The sequence below is a fragment of the Tenrec ecaudatus genome, chromosome 6, assembly GCF_050624435.1.
Source record: "Tenrec ecaudatus isolate mTenEca1 chromosome 6, mTenEca1.hap1, whole genome shotgun sequence".
In the NCBI taxonomy this organism is placed as follows: Eukaryota; Metazoa; Chordata; class Mammalia; order Afrosoricida; family Tenrecidae; genus Tenrec; species Tenrec ecaudatus.
This window is the reverse complement of record NC_134535.1, coordinates 174,292,396-174,311,686: the sequence shown is the minus strand read 5'-3', so window position 1 is coordinate 174,311,686 and position 19,291 is coordinate 174,292,396. Positions and strand designations below refer to the sequence as shown.

General features: G+C 40.4%; 1 protein-coding gene across 7 annotated transcripts in view; it reads right to left on the bottom strand.

Moving 5' to 3' along the window:
• Positions 1 to 228: 228 nt before the first annotated feature.
• Positions 229 to 19,291, bottom strand: part of LOC142450530 (zinc finger protein 569-like) — a 29,656-nt gene continuing 10,593 nt past the window's right edge. For 2 of the 7 annotated variants that reach the window (XM_075552571.1, XM_075552572.1), the window contains 4 exons: positions 14,712 to 14,872; positions 6,482 to 6,608; positions 5,184 to 5,310; positions 234 to 3,158 (listed from right to left, as the gene is read on the bottom strand). In XM_075552571.1, coding sequence (XP_075408686.1) covers positions 2,318 to 3,158; positions 5,184 to 5,310; positions 6,482 to 6,608; positions 14,712 to 14,714 — 1,098 coding nt within the window. In that variant the 5' untranslated portion in view covers positions 14,715 to 14,872 and the 3' untranslated portion in view covers positions 234 to 2,317. Of the gene's footprint in view, positions 3,159 to 5,183; positions 5,311 to 6,481; positions 6,609 to 14,711; positions 14,873 to 19,291 lie in introns of all 7 variants that reach the window. The other 5 variants (XM_075552575.1, XM_075552576.1, XM_075552570.1 and 2 more) reach the window with 3 other exon arrangements.

Here is a 19,291-nt window from a genome sequence, read left to right as displayed (position 1 = left end):
AAGGGACCAGTCACAAAGCTAAACTTACCTCTGGAGGAACAGGAGACTCAGGCCAAATCCCAAAATTTCAGCACCCCCAGACAGCCACTCGACTGGGAAGGTAAGAGTCTGGGGCCCTGGTGAAACCAGGAGGCACCTTCTCTATAAGTCCCACACTTCCACTAGTATCAGGACACAGTGCCTTCCTGGCTAATGCAGCAGATGATGTAGGTTCAAGTAAATGGCAGCCACTCTAAAGTCTTGATAATTTTGAGAAGTCTTTATTCGATTATAACCAGCTGCTAGAATCTAAAGACGATTCCTTGATTGCAGCCCTGAGTAGACATTTCAGTCCATCTTTAATGGCAAAAACTCATTTATCATTTTTCTAGGACTTAAGCAAGTGTGGACAGAAGCAGAAAGCAAAATTAATGTTACTGTTCTTTAGAGTTAGTAAGCATAACAGGGTACAGCACTTATGAGAACAACCTGGTTCTTGGTTACATCAAAAAGGAACAATATTATTAATTACAATGTTCTGATCTTGAGAACATTCTAAAATCAATCACTAGCAGAGACTTCTCCATAAGGGAAGGGAGAACAGGTAGGTCAACTAGCAGTCAAATTTACTTGATGGGAGGATCTACATGTGCCCTCCTCCCTGGGGGATGGACAACAGAAAAGGGGGTGAAGGGAGACGCTGGATAGGGCAAGATATGACAAAATAATAATCTATAAATTATCAAGGGCTCATGAGGGAGGGGGGAGCAGGAAGGGAGGGGGAAAAAGAGGACCTGATGCAAAGGGCTTAAGTGGAGAGCAAATGCTTTGAAAATGATTAGGACAAAGAATGTACAGATGTGCTTTACACAATTGATGTAAGTATATGTATGGATTGTGATAAGAGTTGTATGAGCCCCTAATAAAATGTAAAAAAAAATTACTTGATGGGAGGGAGAAACAGGCAAGTCATTTAGCAGCCAACAAAAATGGAGTTTCTTCTGCTAGTCTGCCACAGAAATTGCACCTTCTTCATGTACATAGCTAACTCGTGTTTCCAAGAATATGGAAGTGGCAATAATAGAATTCTGGGCTGAGATGAGACCGATCAACTTGAAAACAAAATAAAACAGAATCTTGGAGAAGCCAAGGTTCCTGAGTATTCACTGTTGAAATAGAAATCTTTGATCCCAATTTTTCACATGACGATGCCACTCTACATGGACACATATAGATCCACCCTGGTATCAAGTAAGTAAAAACTTCAGACATAGTAGAAATGTGAAATATACATGGCTAAAACTATGTGCAAGGTGACCAGATTTTAACATTGGTAAAACGGGACACCAGCAGGATGCTATTGATGAAACTCATATCCTGGAGAAATAGCCACATGGCAGCCAAAAACCATATACCCTAATTGTCGTGCATTCTTTCCAATAATCAGGACTTTTTAAAACGCTGCAGGACAATTGTTCAAAAGTGGGACGTCTGGTCACCTTAACTATGTGCCTCCCCTGGTTTAAATAGACCGCCCAACTGTTTCAATGCAGCAACAGTGTATTGGACAAAGTCCCAGAAATTGTGATTTCTAAAAATAGCGACATCCTTTACACGGAACACGAGAAATATTATTTTCTTCCTGAAGTCACAGTACATTGTTTCAGTTAAGGTTGCTATGGAAAATCTCATCACCTAATTATGTACGGGTTCCCTGTGTGGTAGGTGTTCACCTACTGAACGCCCTTTCCTGGCACCACTGACAAACAAGTGGCCTTCATTCCTCCAGAAAGGAGCCTCTGCTTTTCCAACAGAAAGCACATTGAAACGATATTGATGAGATCGCAGAATGCCACAGACCTAAAACCCTTGGACACATTCTTGTTATAAATACCTATGCCATATGTCAGCCATATCCCTCTTAAGGATTTAGGCATATAAAAATATTTGTTCAGAAAAAGTGGCACACTATTGTTAATATCATCTTTATTAAAATGTTAGAAAATAGTGGATAACACATTCTAATATTCCTGTAGTTTGATGATAGTAAAATAATACTTCAATATAAATCAAAGAAATAATTTATAAATTATATGTTGTGCATATAGAAATCACCACATCACAAAATCAAGCGGAAATCAAAGAATGTAGTAAACTACTACAGAGTGATAAAGGTTTTTTCACAATTCCTTAGACCTTTCTGCACCATGGGTCTCATATGCAGAGCAAAGTTTGAGGACTCACTAAACTTGTCACCAAATTCCTGACATTCATATGTCTCTCCGATATGATGCCTTATAAGTTCAGTGAGGTGTGAAGGCGAAACTATTTTCCGCATTCATAAGTCCTCCCTCCACAGTGCATTCTCGTGTTGATTTGAGGAAGGAGTACAGGCTGTTTCACATTCCTTCCACTCATAAGGCCTCTCTCTACTGTGAATTCTCATATGTCGTTTGAGGCAAATGGACTGTTTAAAAGCTCTCTCGCACTCCTTACATTCATAGGGCCTCTCTCCACTGTGAATTCTCCGATGTTCAGTGAGGTGTGAGGATTGAGTAAAAGTTTTCTCGCATTCCTTACATTCATAAGGCCTCTCTCCACTGTGAATTCTCATATGTCGAGTCAGGTTTGAAGACAGATTAAAGGCTTTTCCACATTCCTTACAATTATAAGGTCTCTCTCCACTGTGAGTTCTCTTATGTCTAGTAAGATCTGAGGGGCTATTAAAAGTTTTGCCACATTCCATACAGTTAAATGACTTTTCTTTCTTGTGAGTTCTCATGTGTTGAATGAGGCATGTATATTGAATAAAATCCTTCCCACAGTGCTTACATTGATAAGAATCAGCTCCACTGGAAATTCCCATATCACCCATAAGTACTGAAGGATCTCTAAAAATTTCACATTCTTCGTAGCATTTGTTTCCTGTTTGAAATTCTACTGTAGTGTGCATATTGTTTTTACCACATGTCCTAAATTGATCATCACTGCACTGAATGTGGAATTGCTTATTATGCTCTAGTGAAGAAAGAGAATTGAGTGATTTTTCATTCTGAAGATATTCCATGGGATATAAGTATCCTTGTCTTTTTAATGCTGGAAGAATTAAAATTTGTCTGGAGAGCTCATCAACAGTGTTTTCCTCATATCTTCTCCAGGATATCAATGACAAGTATCTTCTGTTAAAAACAAGAAGTTATAAAGAAGTTTTTTTTAACTATTTCATCATTACCACCAATAGAAGATACGCAGTTTTCTCCCTCAATTGTCTAACAAATCATACATTTAAAAATCTGAGTATGATACAACTGTAATTATCATGGTGTTAACAAAATATGGAGGAATTACATAACTGGGTGTAAGAGAAATATGTTTCCAGTATGCAAAATATAATGGGTTAAAATATACAGTGGCAGTACTGTTAACACATATTATGACAGATAGACACATATAATAAAACCCACATATACAGATATATTCAACAAAATATCTGTAATCTACATTAAGTTAGATGTTGACAGTTTAAATTCAATGAAGGACTTTTCTTAAGCCATAAGTTTCTTAAACAAATTTATCTATTTTTAGGTATATAGATAGATACAGATATAACAACATTATGTATTGCACTTATGCTTCTATACTATATTCAAATATCAATATAGATATTAATGTGACTAAGTCATTCCATTCATAGTGACCCTTTAAGATAGAATAAAAATATTTTTATTAAAAGTGTCATTTTTTCAGAAGATGTGGCTGATGTATTAGGACAACTGTCATTGCAGTTAGAAGCTGAATGCTTCACACAATGAATGCATTACCATGGTTATATTTCTGCATCTACATTTATATAGCATACAAACATACATTTACATTAATCTACAAATACATGAACTGGGCATCAAAATATGGAAAAATTCTATTTTTCAAGATCTTTTTTGATGCTCCAACTATGTCTTAAAATTCCCTTTGATTGAATTAATTCTAACTCATACTGACTCTACAGAACCACATAGAAATGCCCCTGTAACTTTCGAAGACTGTAACCCTTTCATCCCTGGAACGACTAACTGGTGGTTTAGAACTACTGATTTTGTGTTAGCAGGCCCATGAGTAACCCCTTCACCAAGTGAATTAGCTGTTGGGCTATTAAGTGATGGTGCTCTTGAAACAAAAAAAAGTTTCTCCCCAGTAATAAAATTAGGTAATCTACTTCCATAAAAGTGATCATCCACAAAAAATCCAATGCAACATTCCACTCTGTATTTTGTCACTATGATTTCAAATATATGATACAGCAGAGGGTGAATGTGTAGATGATGTGTTGATTGTGTACCTAAACTTGTTATAAATATCATACAAAACAACTGATCTTTACATATGTATAATATATATAACAACATAGCTCTACATCTATATATGTAAACATGTCATTAGATCACTGAGGTAGTTAGTTTATTGTGCCAACCTGGCTGATAAACATATGTGGGGTTAGTTGAAGGGCAGAGGGTTACATGGCTCGGTGAACCTCGCCTTTATAGTTCTCGGGTCTCTTGCTTTGTGATGGTCAGACCAGGGTGTAGCTGCCTTAGTCAGTTCTCTCCTTCAACCTACAAGGTTCACTTCCTGTAAGACATCCCGGAGGAGAAGCCACATGGACCTAGCCCAATGCAGCCCTAGGTGCTGAGCAGCTGTGTGGAAACCCCTGCCAGCGCTGCGATGCTTACACATTCACTGACTCGGCTTTTCTCCTGAAACTGGCATCATTACGTGTGTTTTGTGAGATGGAGGAGGACTGTGGATTGGTGTCAGATATATGGGCTAATGTTGGACTTGTGGGCTTGGGCAGCACTGCCTTGGGATGTTTTCCTGATATGCACTTACCCTTTATATAAAAGTCTCTCTTATACATGAGTTTCTGTGGATTTGTTTATCTAATGTACCCAGACTAACACAATCACAATTTTTACTCATAATAACTTATGTGTGAAAATTAAAGTATGAGATCACTAAAGAATTTATTCCCGAGTCACTGCAAGGTTCTGAATTGCTACATTTGCTTTATTAGCTCAGTGCGTAATCCTATTACATGTACTTAAAATGCCAAAATTCTTGCTTCAGTCTGTTTCCTTATACATGTACTTAACATAACATGTCCTTCATACTATGCTGGAGCATTGCTCTCTAAGGTAAATTAATCTCACCTCAAAAGTGGGTTCTGGTTGTTATCCTGATTTTTACAGCCATGAAACTCGCAGATGTTTTTAAATATGGAGGCACTTATGTAATTTTCCGAGAATCTTGCTATTACATCTTCAGTGGGTATGTTTTCTTAATCATTGACATTTGAGAGAAGAATGAGTTATTTAAGATTAAATTCATAGTATGGAACATAAAATGTAAAACATTAAACAGACAAGAAGTAGCTGTCAGACAAGAAATAATTTGTCATATTTTGTTATAATGTCTTGAAAATATTCAAACAGCAATTAGCAAGTAAACTCATCCATGAAAATTAACAGCCTGTAATTAGAAGATCAAATTTAAAAGGTAGTTGACACAGGCAGAGATAACATTAAAGAAGTAAAGGAGGATTTTCTTTTTAACCTTCATGAACATAATCACTGTAATTCCTAAAAAGTGACAAACAAGCGCAGGCATATGTGCAGAGTTGTCTTTTTTGTCAAATGAGAATTTTGCTAATTGGTTGATCAAGTGCAATTTCTTCCATGGAGAGCTGGTCGATGCTTTCTTGGCGCAGTTCGCCTGGAAGAATGTTCTGCACTCACCCAGCAATACTTTCATTACTCTGGGAGAACAAAATGAGTTTTAAAAGTATGGTGTTCAGGATGGAAAAGGAATTTTCAATTAACATCTCCCTAAAATGGATTTAATATTTTGATTTTCAAGATTTCTGGAGATAGGCAAATGTGAATTGTTTGCGAAATAAATGGTCTTTTATTCTTCCCTGCAAATATTTAAGAAACACACTCATGCCCTGGTGGCAAAGGTGGCATCCATTGTGCTGCTGACTACAACAACGGTGTGATCCCACCACCAGGTGCCCAGGGAAACAGACAAGGGGTTGAGTATCTTTTATCCATAGGAGGTCTTTTCCAGGCACCATATCAGAAAGTACTCCATTATGATTCATGTTTCTCAGTGGTTTATATTCCAGACGTGAAACATCCGTTCCTTACTACTAGTCTGCTCAGTTTGCAAGTTCCATAGACACCTGTCCAGCATGGGTAATACTGATAGTAATTTCAATACTTGTTGGGAAGCTTCGAGAATGACAACATGCAAATTTTGTTTGTGTGACCAATTGACAAAGCAGTAGAAGAGTGATCATAGGAAACCTAAGATACAATTGCTTCAGAGAGAACATTAACTTAATTGGCTTATTTGATCAGGTTTACCTATCTCTTAGCCCAGTGACGGGGGTAATAACTATGTATGTGGTAAATAATAAATTGATTGGAAAAAATGAAGCTATTCATACCCACTACAGCTAGGTTTGTGAAGGTGTCCACCATCACATCTCTGTAGAGTTCCTTCTGAGAAACATCCAGTAGTGCCCATTCTTCCGCGATAAAATCCACAGCCACGTCCTCGACAGTCACCGAGGCCTGAAATAACCACACGATCAGCTTCATCTGAGGACTAAGCATCGATTACGTGTCAAAGAAAGGTGAGGCTTATAACCCTGAGGAACTGTCACTTCGCAGGGATTTGACACAGCGCTTTAGGTTTCATAAGGTCTACCTGAGAATTCAGCCTGATTCTCATTCTCCAATCATCTACATGCATTTTTCCAAGATTTCCTCTCTTGGACTTATCTACAGGCATAGGAGGCAGGCGCTGTGGCCTGTGCCTCTCTCAGCACCCCTTGCGGCCTGAGCCTTTTCCGGCCAGTGCAGAAGGCTCACCCCTGTGGGCCTTCCCCCGCCTGTGTAGCCTCTGCCCACAGGCTCAACTCTACAGGCCTGAAGGGACATGGGAGGGCTTGCTGATCTGAAGAGCATTTTCCCCTCACATAGCCTGGTCCCTGAGCCCAGATCAACACCACATCCTGTGGCAGCGAAGCCTTGCCCACCTCTGCCTTCTATTAGGCATCGCTAGATCATAGAGGGAAAAGAAGGGGGGAAAATTAATATATATATATCTTTTCTCATGCTCGTTTTTGTCTTTTTTCTTATACTTTGTGTTTTCTTCTCTTTCTCTTTTTTCATTATTGCTATTACTGTTCTTATGCCTCTTTTCTATAGGTTTTCTTTCTTTTTTTCTCCTACTACTTTCACTATGATCACTTATTTTCTCACCTCTTTTATAGCTTTGCCTTCTTTCTCTCTCCATTTTTTTCTTTCTCCCAAACTTTTTAAAAATTATTTTTAAATTTTCAACTTTTTCTTTATTACTAAATGAAAAAAAAGGGCTGCTAAGGGTATCCTGACAGACCAGGTCAAAGCAGGCTGGGGGCATTCAAGGAGACTCCAGTACCCACTCCAGTCGCTGAAACATCGCACTACTGCAGGTCACTAAGCCTTCGGAGAACTCTGCCTACACTGCAGTCTGACCCATCCTTATAGTAGGTCATAGGCAGTCGCCTGAAAGAATCCTTAACAGTAACACGTACAAGGTTTTCCTTGCCCCCCAGCAACATGGGGCCTATGACAGGATTGAGGAAAATTCAATAGACCACATCACTCCCAACAACAACAAAAAAACAAGGAGCAAAACATGGTAGCAGAGCTAACGACTCTCTTAGAAGAAACAGATACAGATGTGCCACAGAAGGAAATCTTCAGAAGTCTGCTCCCAGTAATACAGGAGTTGAGGGAAGCAACCCAGAAAAAGGATGCAATGATAGAGGAGATGAAGTCTACAATAGAGGGGATGAAGTCCACAATAGACGGGATGAATTCCATCCACCAAAGGGAACTGAAGGTGCTAACAGAGGAGACAGCAGAAGTCACAAGGCCACAGAATTTACGATAAGGCTTAAGGAGGCAGAGAACCGTATCAGTGACCTCGAGGACACCCAAACAGACCTAAGCAAGCAAGAAAGACAGTCAGCTAGGAAAATTAAAGAAACAGAAGATAGCCTGAGCTCAATGACAGATGCTATTAAAAGGAATAATATTCAAATAATCGGTCTACCAGAGCACAACACAACAAAGCGACAGCAAAGATAGCAAAGGAATTTCTGGAAGAAAACGTTCCCACCCTAACAAGGGAAAACCAGGCACTCAAACAGGAAGCAGAAAGGATGCCAGCTAGACTAGACTCCAAGAAGAACACGCCAAGACACATAATAGTATCAATATCCAACTTCGAGGAAAAAGAGAAAAATTTAAGAGCAGCAAGAGAAAGGAAGACAGTCACATACAAAGGAGTGCAGTTAAGATATGCTCAGACCTATCAGCAGATACCACGAAGAAGAGAGAATGCAGCAACATCTTCCAAAAGCTGAAAGAAAAAAACGCCTCCCCAGAATCCTGTATCCTGCCAAGTTATCCATTAATGTAGATGGTGAGATAAGGGTGTTCCAGGAGAAGGAAAAACTCAAAGAATATGCTGCAAGTCACCCGACCCAGTGGAACATACTGGCTGACTCACTGTGGCCAGAGGAACAACCTTCACCAAGACCAAACAAGACAAAACCATATTAGTCCATCTCCATCTAGAAGCCAACATGCCAGCAACAATTACCAGGACAACAGGGTCTCAGATGGAAAAAAAGATAGACAAGATAGAAACTATCCACTCAAACACAGTACGCTGATATGAAGTGAGATAGGTAAACACCCAAAACACAAAACTGAGTATGGCAACTATGAATCCACAAATAGTGATAAGAACTCTGAATTCCAATGGACTCACTTTGTACATTAAAAGAAAAAGGCTTGAGGACTGGCTCAGAAAACATAATCCATTAATCTGTTGCCTGCAAGAGACACATCTTAAGCATACAGACAAGAATATGCTAAGAACAAACGGTTAGCAGAAAGTTTACCAATCAAATTGTAACTCAAAAAAGGCAGGGGTGGCCATCTTAATATCCGACAAAATGGACCTCAAGATCCAAACCATAAAAAGAGACAAAGTGGGACACTACATAATGCTCAAAGGGTCAGTAAACCAAGAAGGAGTTAGCATATTGAATATTTACGCTCCAAATAATGGCGCGTTGAAATTTGTCAAACAAACTATTAAAAAGATGAAAAAAGAAATCATGGACTCAATAATCATAGTAAGTGACTTTAACACTATGCTATCAGAGAAGGACAGATCACTGGGAAAGAAGCTCAGCAAAGTGGCCATAGAGCTAAACATACAGGGCCTGATAGACATTTATAGAGCTTTCCATCCAAATGCAAAGGATTTCACATTCTTCTCAAGTCCACATGGATCTTTTTCAAGAATAGACCACATGCTGGGACACAAGTCCAGCCTGAGTAAATTCAGCCTGAGTATATTATCCAGATACCTTTCTCAAATCACCATGCCACAAAGCTGGAGATTAATAAGAGGATGTCCAGAAAAGCAAGGGTAACCAATTGGAGGATGAACAACGATCTCCTGCGACATGAATGGGTACAGGCCCAGATTAGAAAGGATATTAGGAAATTTCTAGAAACTAACGAGTACGAGACTACAACGTAACAAAAGTTATAGGTACTGCGAAGGCAGTTATCAGAGGTAGCTTGATATCAATAAATGCATATATGAAAAAAGAAGAGAGGTGTATGACAGATGCATTAACACAAAACCTTCAACAACTACAACAGATTCAGCAAATGGTCAGGTGGAGGGAGAATCGGGATGGGGAGAAACTGAGTTGATGGCACGGGAGAAACAGGGCACTAACCCACCCAGTGGGAGTATTGGTTGTGTCCCCACAGAACTGGAACATTCATACAGACGCCACAAGACACGCTAAACCAGGAGGACAATGCAACGCGTGGAGGAATCCAAAAAGAGACTGGACCGTATGCTGGCCTTAACCAGTATTAGCCCGACCCCCACCATGGAAGGAAGTACCACAGAAAATGAAAATAGATTGTCCGGTGTGGGAAAGGAACTGACCTACCACACTACACCCAGAAGGAAACTGAAGCAAAGGAAGGAGGAAGAACAGAGCAGAGCACACCTGGGTCCATCAAGCTCAGAGGATGATAGCCCGGCTCAGAGGGCCATGTACATAGCGGACCATATAGCCGGCCCCATGGCAAGATGTGATATCCTGCACTGACCCAACCACACTGAGGCAAAACACTGGGGGGCGTGCAATGGAGCGGTGGGGGAAGCAGAGCAAGGAGGTTCCGAGGGAGTATAAAGGATGGACTCTGGGGTCAGGACATGGCACCCCCATCAGACTCGTCCGGAAAACACTCCTAAAGGTCAACAAATAGACCTTGAACTACTAACAGGCTTTTTTTCCCAGTCTTTTTGTTTTGTTTTTTCTCTTTTTCTCTTTTAAATTTTGTATGTCAGTGGCTTTTTTGTTTGTTAGCTTGTCAGTGTTGCTGCTGTCGTCGCCATGTTCTTATGTGCCACTTTGGTGCTGTCAAAGTCATCCCCAATTTTATGTACATCTTAATATATCTGCTGGTCCACCTAGATAAGGTAGGCTGGACAAACAATGTGAGAAGAAAATAACAGGACCAACGGTCCCGGAGGGACATGAGAGTGTGGGAGGTAGGGGAAGGGAGGAGGTGTTGGCCAGCCTAGGGACAAGGGAATGAGTGTTTCAAAACCAGTGGCAGGGAGGGGATGGGAGGACTGGTAGGGAGTGACCAAGGGCAAGGTAACTGAGAGGAATTAGTGAAACCAGCATGAAGGCTGAACATGGTAGTGGGACAGGAGGAAAGCGTAAGGAAATAGAGGAAAGGAGGAGGAGGCAAAGGGCATACATAGAAACCTAAATACAGACATGTACATATGTAAATATATTTACGATTGGGGAAAATAGACCTATGTGCATATAATTATACATTTAGTAGTAGGGTAGCAGGTGGACATTTGGCTTCCTCGTGTGCATTCCCTTAATACAAGAGCACCTTGCTCAGCTAAACGGTCATTTCATGATACCCACCTTCCCAACATGATCGATGAAGACAGACATATGCATAAGCAAATGTGGTGAAGAAAGCTGATGGTGCCGGCTATCAAAAGATATCGTGTCTGGGGTCTTAAAGGCAAACAAGCAACCATCTAGCTCGGAAGCAACAAAGCCCACAGAGAAGAAGCACCCAAGCCTGTGTGAACACAAGGTGTTGAAGGGATCAGGTAGGAGACATCAAAGGACAAATACCACCATTGTGTGATCACCTTCCCCACATAAACACCGAAGACGAATGTGTGCATAAGTAAGTGTGGTGAAGAAGGCTGACGGTACCCGGCTATCAAGAGATATAGCGTCTGGGGTCTTAAAGGCTTGAAAGTAAACAAGCGGCCATCTAGCCTAGAAGCAACAAAGCCCACATGGAAGCCATACACCTATATGAGTGATCATGAAGGGCTGAAGGGACCAGGTTTCAAGCACCAAAGGCGGCGGGCAAGTAAATCATATCATTGTGAATGAGGGGGAGTGCGTGATGGGGACCCAATGCCCATCTGTAGACAACTGGACATCCCTTGCAGAGGGGTAGTGGGGAGGAGACGAGTCACTCAGGGTTCAGTGTAGCAATAATGAAACTCACAAACTTCCTCTAGTTCTTAAATGCTTCCTCCCCTCAATTATCATGGTCCCAATTCTACCTTGAAAACCTGGTGAGACCAGAGTATGCACAGTGGTACAAATGGAACTGGAAACACAGGGAATCCAGGACAGATGAACCCCTTAGGACCAGCAGTGAGAGTGGTGATACAGGGAGGGAAGGGGGGGGGGCGGCATAGAAAGAGGGAACTGATCACAAGGATCTACATATAACCTCCTCCCTGGGGGGTGAGCAAATAAAATTGGGTGAAGGGAGACTCCTGGCAGTGTAAGATAAGATAAAATAATAATTTATACATCATTAAGGGTTCGTGAGGGAGGGGGAGCAGAGAGGGAGGGGAAAGGCAAAAGGAAAATGAGGAGCTGATTCCAGGAACCCAAGTGGAAAGCGTATTTTGAGAATGTGAGGGCAACGAATGTATAAGTGTGCTTTACACAATTGATGTATGTATGGATTGTGATAACAGTTGTATGAGCCCGATAAAATGATTAAAAATAAATAAATTCCCCCCCCAAAAAAAAGTCCATTTTTCTACTAATATTTTGAAGGTCCTCAAGGTTATAACATAGTAAGCTACCACTTCCCAATTGTACTGTCTAATTCCCATCAATGTCCTAGCTGAAGAGTTTATGATAGTCAGAAACTCTCCATGATAAATACTGTAGTCCATGTCATCGCCTCTGTCCCCATTTGTGCGTGTGTGTTTATAGAGGGAGGGAGCAACCTTCTATAGCAAAAAATAAAATATTTTTTCAAAAATGTAAGTGAATGATGAAATATTGACAACTAAATTCTGAAATACTGGCAGTTTATTGCCTCTCATCAACCGTTTTCAAGAGATAGTAAATAATCAATAACTGAACAAATTGAACATATAATTCAAATGTGCTGTGAATTATTTGGGATAAACAAAGTGTCAGTAACTTACTGAATATCAATGTTATGTTTAAACAAACAGATTCAAATCTGGAAATAGTCTATGCTCTCAAATTTGAAAAACAGGTAATTGTCCACAGACTGATAGATAACCTTACTGATGTGCTTCCCCCCACCACATGCACACACAAAATTTAAATACAATGTGCACATTTTCAAACCATATTATTAGGAGGACACAGATGTGACGTTCTGCTGAAAAAAAATTCAAAAATAGTTGCAATTCTTAACGGAAACGATAGAAACTCAAGATGGATTAAGAAGCACTTCTGGAACGAGAACTTCTGATGTTATTTTTGATATATGATGGTTCTTGTGTAAGATTGAGTAAGAAAACACCCTAAAAATATTGGTCTGTCTTATTTTATCGATGGGGATGGTTATAGTAGAAAAAATGAGCTGGCTACTCAAACAGAACAATGGGATGTTGTTTACTTTAAAATCAGGCTAGATGCTGCATATATTTAATGTAATACTTTACACATAATAGGATAATTTAGACATATGAAGAAAATGGTATCAGGATTCGAAAAAATCACATTAATAAACTGTGATATACAAAGACAGATACTTCTTTCTGAAAGTGCAGAGGATGTGAAGAAATTACTAATGAAGATCTAAGACTATAGATTATTGATTACAAAGCAGCACAAAGAAAATAAAAATCCTCACAAGTGAACCAATAAGCACCATCCTAATAGTTTGAGCATCACTTAATATATTATTTGGATACATAATCAGTCTCCTTGGAAAAAGCTGTCAAGAAATTAAAACACACAGAGAGAGAGAAATCAAAACACGTATTTTACTGGGCAAAACTTCTGCAAAGAACCTACTTAAGAGTTGAAATCAAGATTTCAATTTGGGACTAAGGTTATCTTGGCTCAGGCTATTATATTTTCATTATCCTTTATGTATTTGCTTTAATGTTCAATGAATTAAAAAATGTAAATTAATTCATTTGAATTTTGTGATATTGGTACAGAATACTGAATATGCCACAGGCAGCAAGAAGAATAAACAAACCTATCTTGAAATAAGGAGCACTGGTGCCATATTGGGCTGCTAAGAGCTAGATCAGTAGCTTGAAACTTCCAGGCATTGAACGGAAGAGGAGGTTTTCTACTCCCATATACCGTGTAAGAAACCCATGGAGAGTGCTCTACCCCTTCCTTTAAGATTTCTATGAGTTGGAATTGCTTCTATGGCAAGTGGTTTGTATTTTTTCTTTTGTTCTATTGGTAGAAGTACAGGACAAATGCTATTACAAAGCAAAGATGGTGAGGAAACATCCCACATACATGGGACACGTTACAGGAATGGAATAATCCAGAGAAAAGGACAACAATTGGTTAAAAACAAACTAGGTAACAAAAAAAGAGCCATCTTCAATGGCTGTATTTAACAATAGCACCATAATAGGGTTAAATTGTCAGGCATTGTGAAGACAGTGCAAGACTGGGCAGGGTCTCCTTCTGTTGTACAGACTCATTATCAGTGAGGAGTGCTTCTATAGGGCACATCATCACCATTGATAAAAGTAATAGGGAATTCCCACATATTGACCAACTGGACACCTTGTCATCAGGCTCATTTAGTGATGAGGCAAAGAAAGGACTAAATCCATACACACTATAACCATTTTTAGAACTCTATATAAATGTTTCACTGCCTGAAGGGAATAAAGGAAACTGCAGGAATGGAACGGGGAGAATCCCGACGACCTGAAAATCCATGTCCTCTGGTAGAGCTTCATATCCAGACTCTGCTCAGGAAGGTCTGTTCCCCATCACAATGAACCAAGGTCCAAACTGGGAAATTTATCCCTTATATCCTTATGTAACCAGCTCCCAGTCATATAAGGAAGACCATCATAGCAATCCAGTGCCTGAAACCACAATTATATTTGACAGCAATAGAACGCTTCATAAAGCTGGGTTACTTGTCCCCTGCTCTGCCATCCATGCCTTTACCTTAGGGAGGAACTTTACATCCTGGGCACAGTTTTCCTAACAAGTCCTTTCTAACCCTACTCTGTATAATACAAAAACCCTAGGTCTCTGTAGTACTCACCATTTCGTAGCTCAGCTTTTAGATCCCAAATCAATGCTCTCTCTAAATACAAGCAGCAGGGCAACTCGGAAGTCTGGAGCCAGGTGAATGAATTTTGTTCACACGGCAGTCAGACACTGAAATCCTTCCTTGGGATGACTGTATGTCTGTGGGCCACTGACCTGAAATAGAATCGGAGATAGCGCCGAATAAGGCGTGTCAGGTGCTTGGCCTGTGCTTCTTCCCCATGTAGTGACCATTCCGCCCCTGGACTCAAGAGCATGCTCCATTCAGATGGTGTTTACAATGAAGACAGAGCCCACTCTACCTTACAGACCACATACTTCTATTCTTCAGGTCCCCCCTTCGTTGACATTCATGTCTCAGCGGATGAATGGAGTATGGTGTTCCCAAAACGAAAACCGTGAACCTGGATTACTGTATAGAGCTCGTGGTTAAATATTTAGGTTGAGGGTTGACCTATGTTGTTACAGGGCTGGAATTTGATATCAACTTAGGTGAATTTTCAAGTAGAATATATGTTTTTAGTTTAAGTCAGTGAAGTTATTATGATACTAGTTTTTACATCTGTAACAATAAAACACTGCATTGTATATAAAAACTAATTTAGATAATTAGGATATGTGATCAATGCTTTTGGTTGCTGTTATTTTCTGTGCACTTTTCAACTAAAAATTCTTTCTTCTCATTTATGTTTTATTTTTTATTATGTATATATATTTTGGTGATTATCTGACTGAAACACCAACATTCCTTTATTTTCTAGAAATCTGGGAGAATTAAAAAAGTTATTTTCCCTAATATTTTAATAATTAAAAAAGCAGAAATTCAGAAGCAACAAAGCCCACAGAGAAGAAACACACGGCCTAAGCGAATACAAGATGTTGAATGGACCATGTAGCAGACACCAAGGAACAAAAACAATCATTGTGTGATCACTTTCCTCACATAATCGCTGAAGACGAAAGTGTGCATAAGCAAGTGTGGTGAAGGAGGCTGATGGTGCCTGGCTACTGAGAGATAAAGCGTCTGGGGTCTTAAAGGCTTGAAAGCAAACAAGCGACCATCTAGCCCAGAAGCAACCAAGCCCACACGGAAGCAGCACACCAACATAGGTGATCGTGAAGGGCAGAGGAGACCAGGTCTCCAACAACAAAGGTGGGATGGTGGTGAGAATCACATCACTGTGAAAGAGGGGGAGTGCGTGATGGGGACCCAATGCCCATCTGTAGACAGCTGGACACCCCTCCCAGAGGGGTAGTGAGGAGATGGGCCACTCAGGGTTCAGTGTAGCAACAATGAAACTAAAAACCTTCCTCTAGTTCCTGAACGCTTCCTCCCCTCCCAATCATCATGACCCCCAATTCTACCTTGCCTTGCGGACCTGGTTATACCAGAGGATGTACAGCGGTGCAGTGGGATCTGGAGGCACAGGGAATCTAGGACAGACGAACCCCTCAACACCAGCGGTGAGAGTGGCGACACCAGGAGGGAAGGGGGTGTAGAAAGGGAGAACCGATCTCAGAGATCTATGTGTAACCTCCTCTCTGGGAGATGGGCAATGGGGAGGCGGATGAGGGGAGACGCCGGGGAGTGTAAGATAAGATATAATAATTATTTATAAACTATCAAGGGACCAGGGGTAGGATCGGGGAGGGAGGGGGATGGGGGAAAAAAAGGGAAACCGAGCTGATTCCAGGAACCCAAGTGGAAGGTGAATTATGAGAATGACGAGTGCAACGAATGTATAAGGGTGCTTTGCTCAATTGATGTATGTACAGACTGTGATAAGAGCCTTATGAGCCCCAATAAAAAGATTTTTTTAAAGCAGAAATTAATTATATGTATTTTAAGTGGCAATCACACCCTGTTCCTGTTTATTTCTTCCTCACTACCTCAGTTATTTTCTATTCTTTTATTTCTTGATTTCAATATAAAAGTTAATCTCTCCATTCTCTGTCATGATTTATAGTTCTGTGGCTCATCTTTTTACATATTATCTTTCAATTTACTAATTTCGCTACCATAATTTACTTTTAATCCACATCTTATACATATATTATTTGTTGCTAGAATAACATTGGAGTTGTAAATATATGAATCATTTCAAGCCCCATTGAAGATAAATATGTTTTCACCAAATATCTAATTGCAGGAATATTTCATGAAGAATGAACTTTATCAGCCCACACTCCACCTCTGTGCATGACCCTCGACATGGCATGCTATCATGATCAGCCGAATAATGCTCATCTATTCCACTCCACCCATACTGCGCTTCTCGTCAAAGTTTATCCTGCCCCAATCCCCTTGTGTCCCATGGATAATGCCCTCTATATTGTGTTTGAAGAAATGCCGATGGTTGAGGGATCCCATTTATAAGCCCACAGTAACATGCACAGTTGAATGCGGTATTCAGCGAAACTTGATTCAGAGGTGGAGGACAGGAGATAGAGGAACATGAGCAGAAAGCCCTACCTTGTCCAAAGCAGAGACAACCTTAACTAGAAAATAAGTCAAGAGGGATGTTTATTTTCTACTCTTCAGCTCATGTTTTCAAGGTTGTCCAATATGACAGCTTTTGTGAAAGACTGCACCCGACAGTCAAGGAACAGCAAGGGGCAGCCAGATAGGTGATGCAGAGAGTCAAGGTGAGGGCAAAGCAGCTTAAAAATACATGAGCTGGATCTAGGAAAGAGACGGTGTATCAACCATCTATCATCTTGGCTAAGGCCTCACTTCTAAGATTTCTAAGTAATGCTGGCAGATGGCAAACAATACACTGTGGGGTAGGGCTCATTGGCTTAGGTTCCAGGATGTCCCATCCATAGTCTTGGTCTTCTAGGGAGAGGGGGAAGAGCTAGTTCCTAAGCTTGTGCTTGTGAAACATGCTCCACCAGGGGCCTGGAGAGGTGTGAAAAAAAAAAAAGTGTTGTAGGAAGCGGCTAGGCTGGATAAAGTAGAGGTGGGGCAGGGGTGTTACCCTGAGCTGAAGATGTCATTGTTGTAGGCTGTCCTTGGCATTGCTCTTTGAAACCCTCATGGAGCTTATGAAAGTATGGAGGTGTAGGTGTGCTATAGTTTATTGTGCCAGCCTGGCCGATAAACACAAGTAGGATTAACTGAAGGGCAGAGGGATAAATGGCTTGCTTGTTCTGTGCCTCAGTTTAAAGGGGTACACTACCTGTGGGATGCCTAGCCTGTGGACTGTGTCGCTGTAAGTTGAGGTCCCTTTAAGCCCACACGATTGGAATGTTCATCTCTGGAGCTGGGGACCGACAGCTGATGACAGTTGGGGACCTGCCCTGCAGTTTGCTGCCTGGGTATATTTAGCCCAGCTCTCTCTACAGAAGGGGACTGGTACCTGGCAGCTCTCAAAACTTGAAGGACTGCTAGTGTCTCGCTGCTTTAAAATTTAACTGTTAATTTCTTGTATTATCTATCTGTATATTATTTAACGGTTTATTTCTTGAATTATATATCTATCTTTATAAATATATTAATATATAATTACTAGCAATCTGGTTTGTCTCTCTAGAGAACCCTGTCCAATACAAGGTGGTAGTTATAGGACAGGGGTGTGGTTAGGGGCCCTCTAAAACTAAACGGCAAGTCAATCTCCTAGAAAAATACAAGTTGTTTTAGATTCTCTCATGCCAGTCATCATGCATATCTGGAATACAGGTCTCTCCGTTCCAATAGCTCTAAAGGACAAGCTACAGCCTCAGGGCTCTGCGGCAGGATAGTTGCAGAGCTTTGAGGTTAGCTTTGAGGCACCTCCTTGATCAATACTCTTAATCTAAGCTTGAATAAGTTTTAACTCCTTCCAGAAAAACAAACAAGCAAACATTAGATTATGGGAAATTACAAAACAACCAAGGTGACAGTAACAGTCAAGAGATCAATAGATCCATGCATTGGATAAATCTGCTGAACAAGGCACCATGAGAGTGTTGAAAAGCAATGATATCACCCAAATCATGGTATTGTCAATTTCCTCACATGCATGTGACAGTTGGACACTGAACAAGGAAGACTGAAGAGGAATTGATGTGGTTGAATTGTAGTGTTGGCTAAGAAAACTGAAGGTACCATGGCATCCAAAAAGATAAACAAGTCTGTCTTGGAAGATGTAAGGTCAGATGCTGGTCAGAAGTAAGGATGGTGAGAGTTATATCACATACTTTGGACATGATATCGGAAGAGAGTAGTCCCAGGAGAAGGATATAATTTTTGGTAAAGAAGAGGAACAGTAAAAAATAATAATCCCTCAACTAAATGGATCGACACAGTGACTACAAAAATTAGTTCATCCTAGATTGTGAGGGTGGCCAGGAGAGGGCAATACTTCGGGTCCCTGTGAGATGGGATCGACACAATGACAGCTAACAGCAACAGCCTCAGAAACCACTAATCAACACCCAAGACACACACCAAATGTTAGCGCGTTAGTTTTGTTTTCAAAGGTTACTTTCATGGTATCAGATGCCAAATCCTTCAAGTGAAACTTGCTGAACTTAATTTCTCTTATAGTAATTGGTTTCTATTGTTCTTGTTTATTTGTTTTAAAATGAGAACAA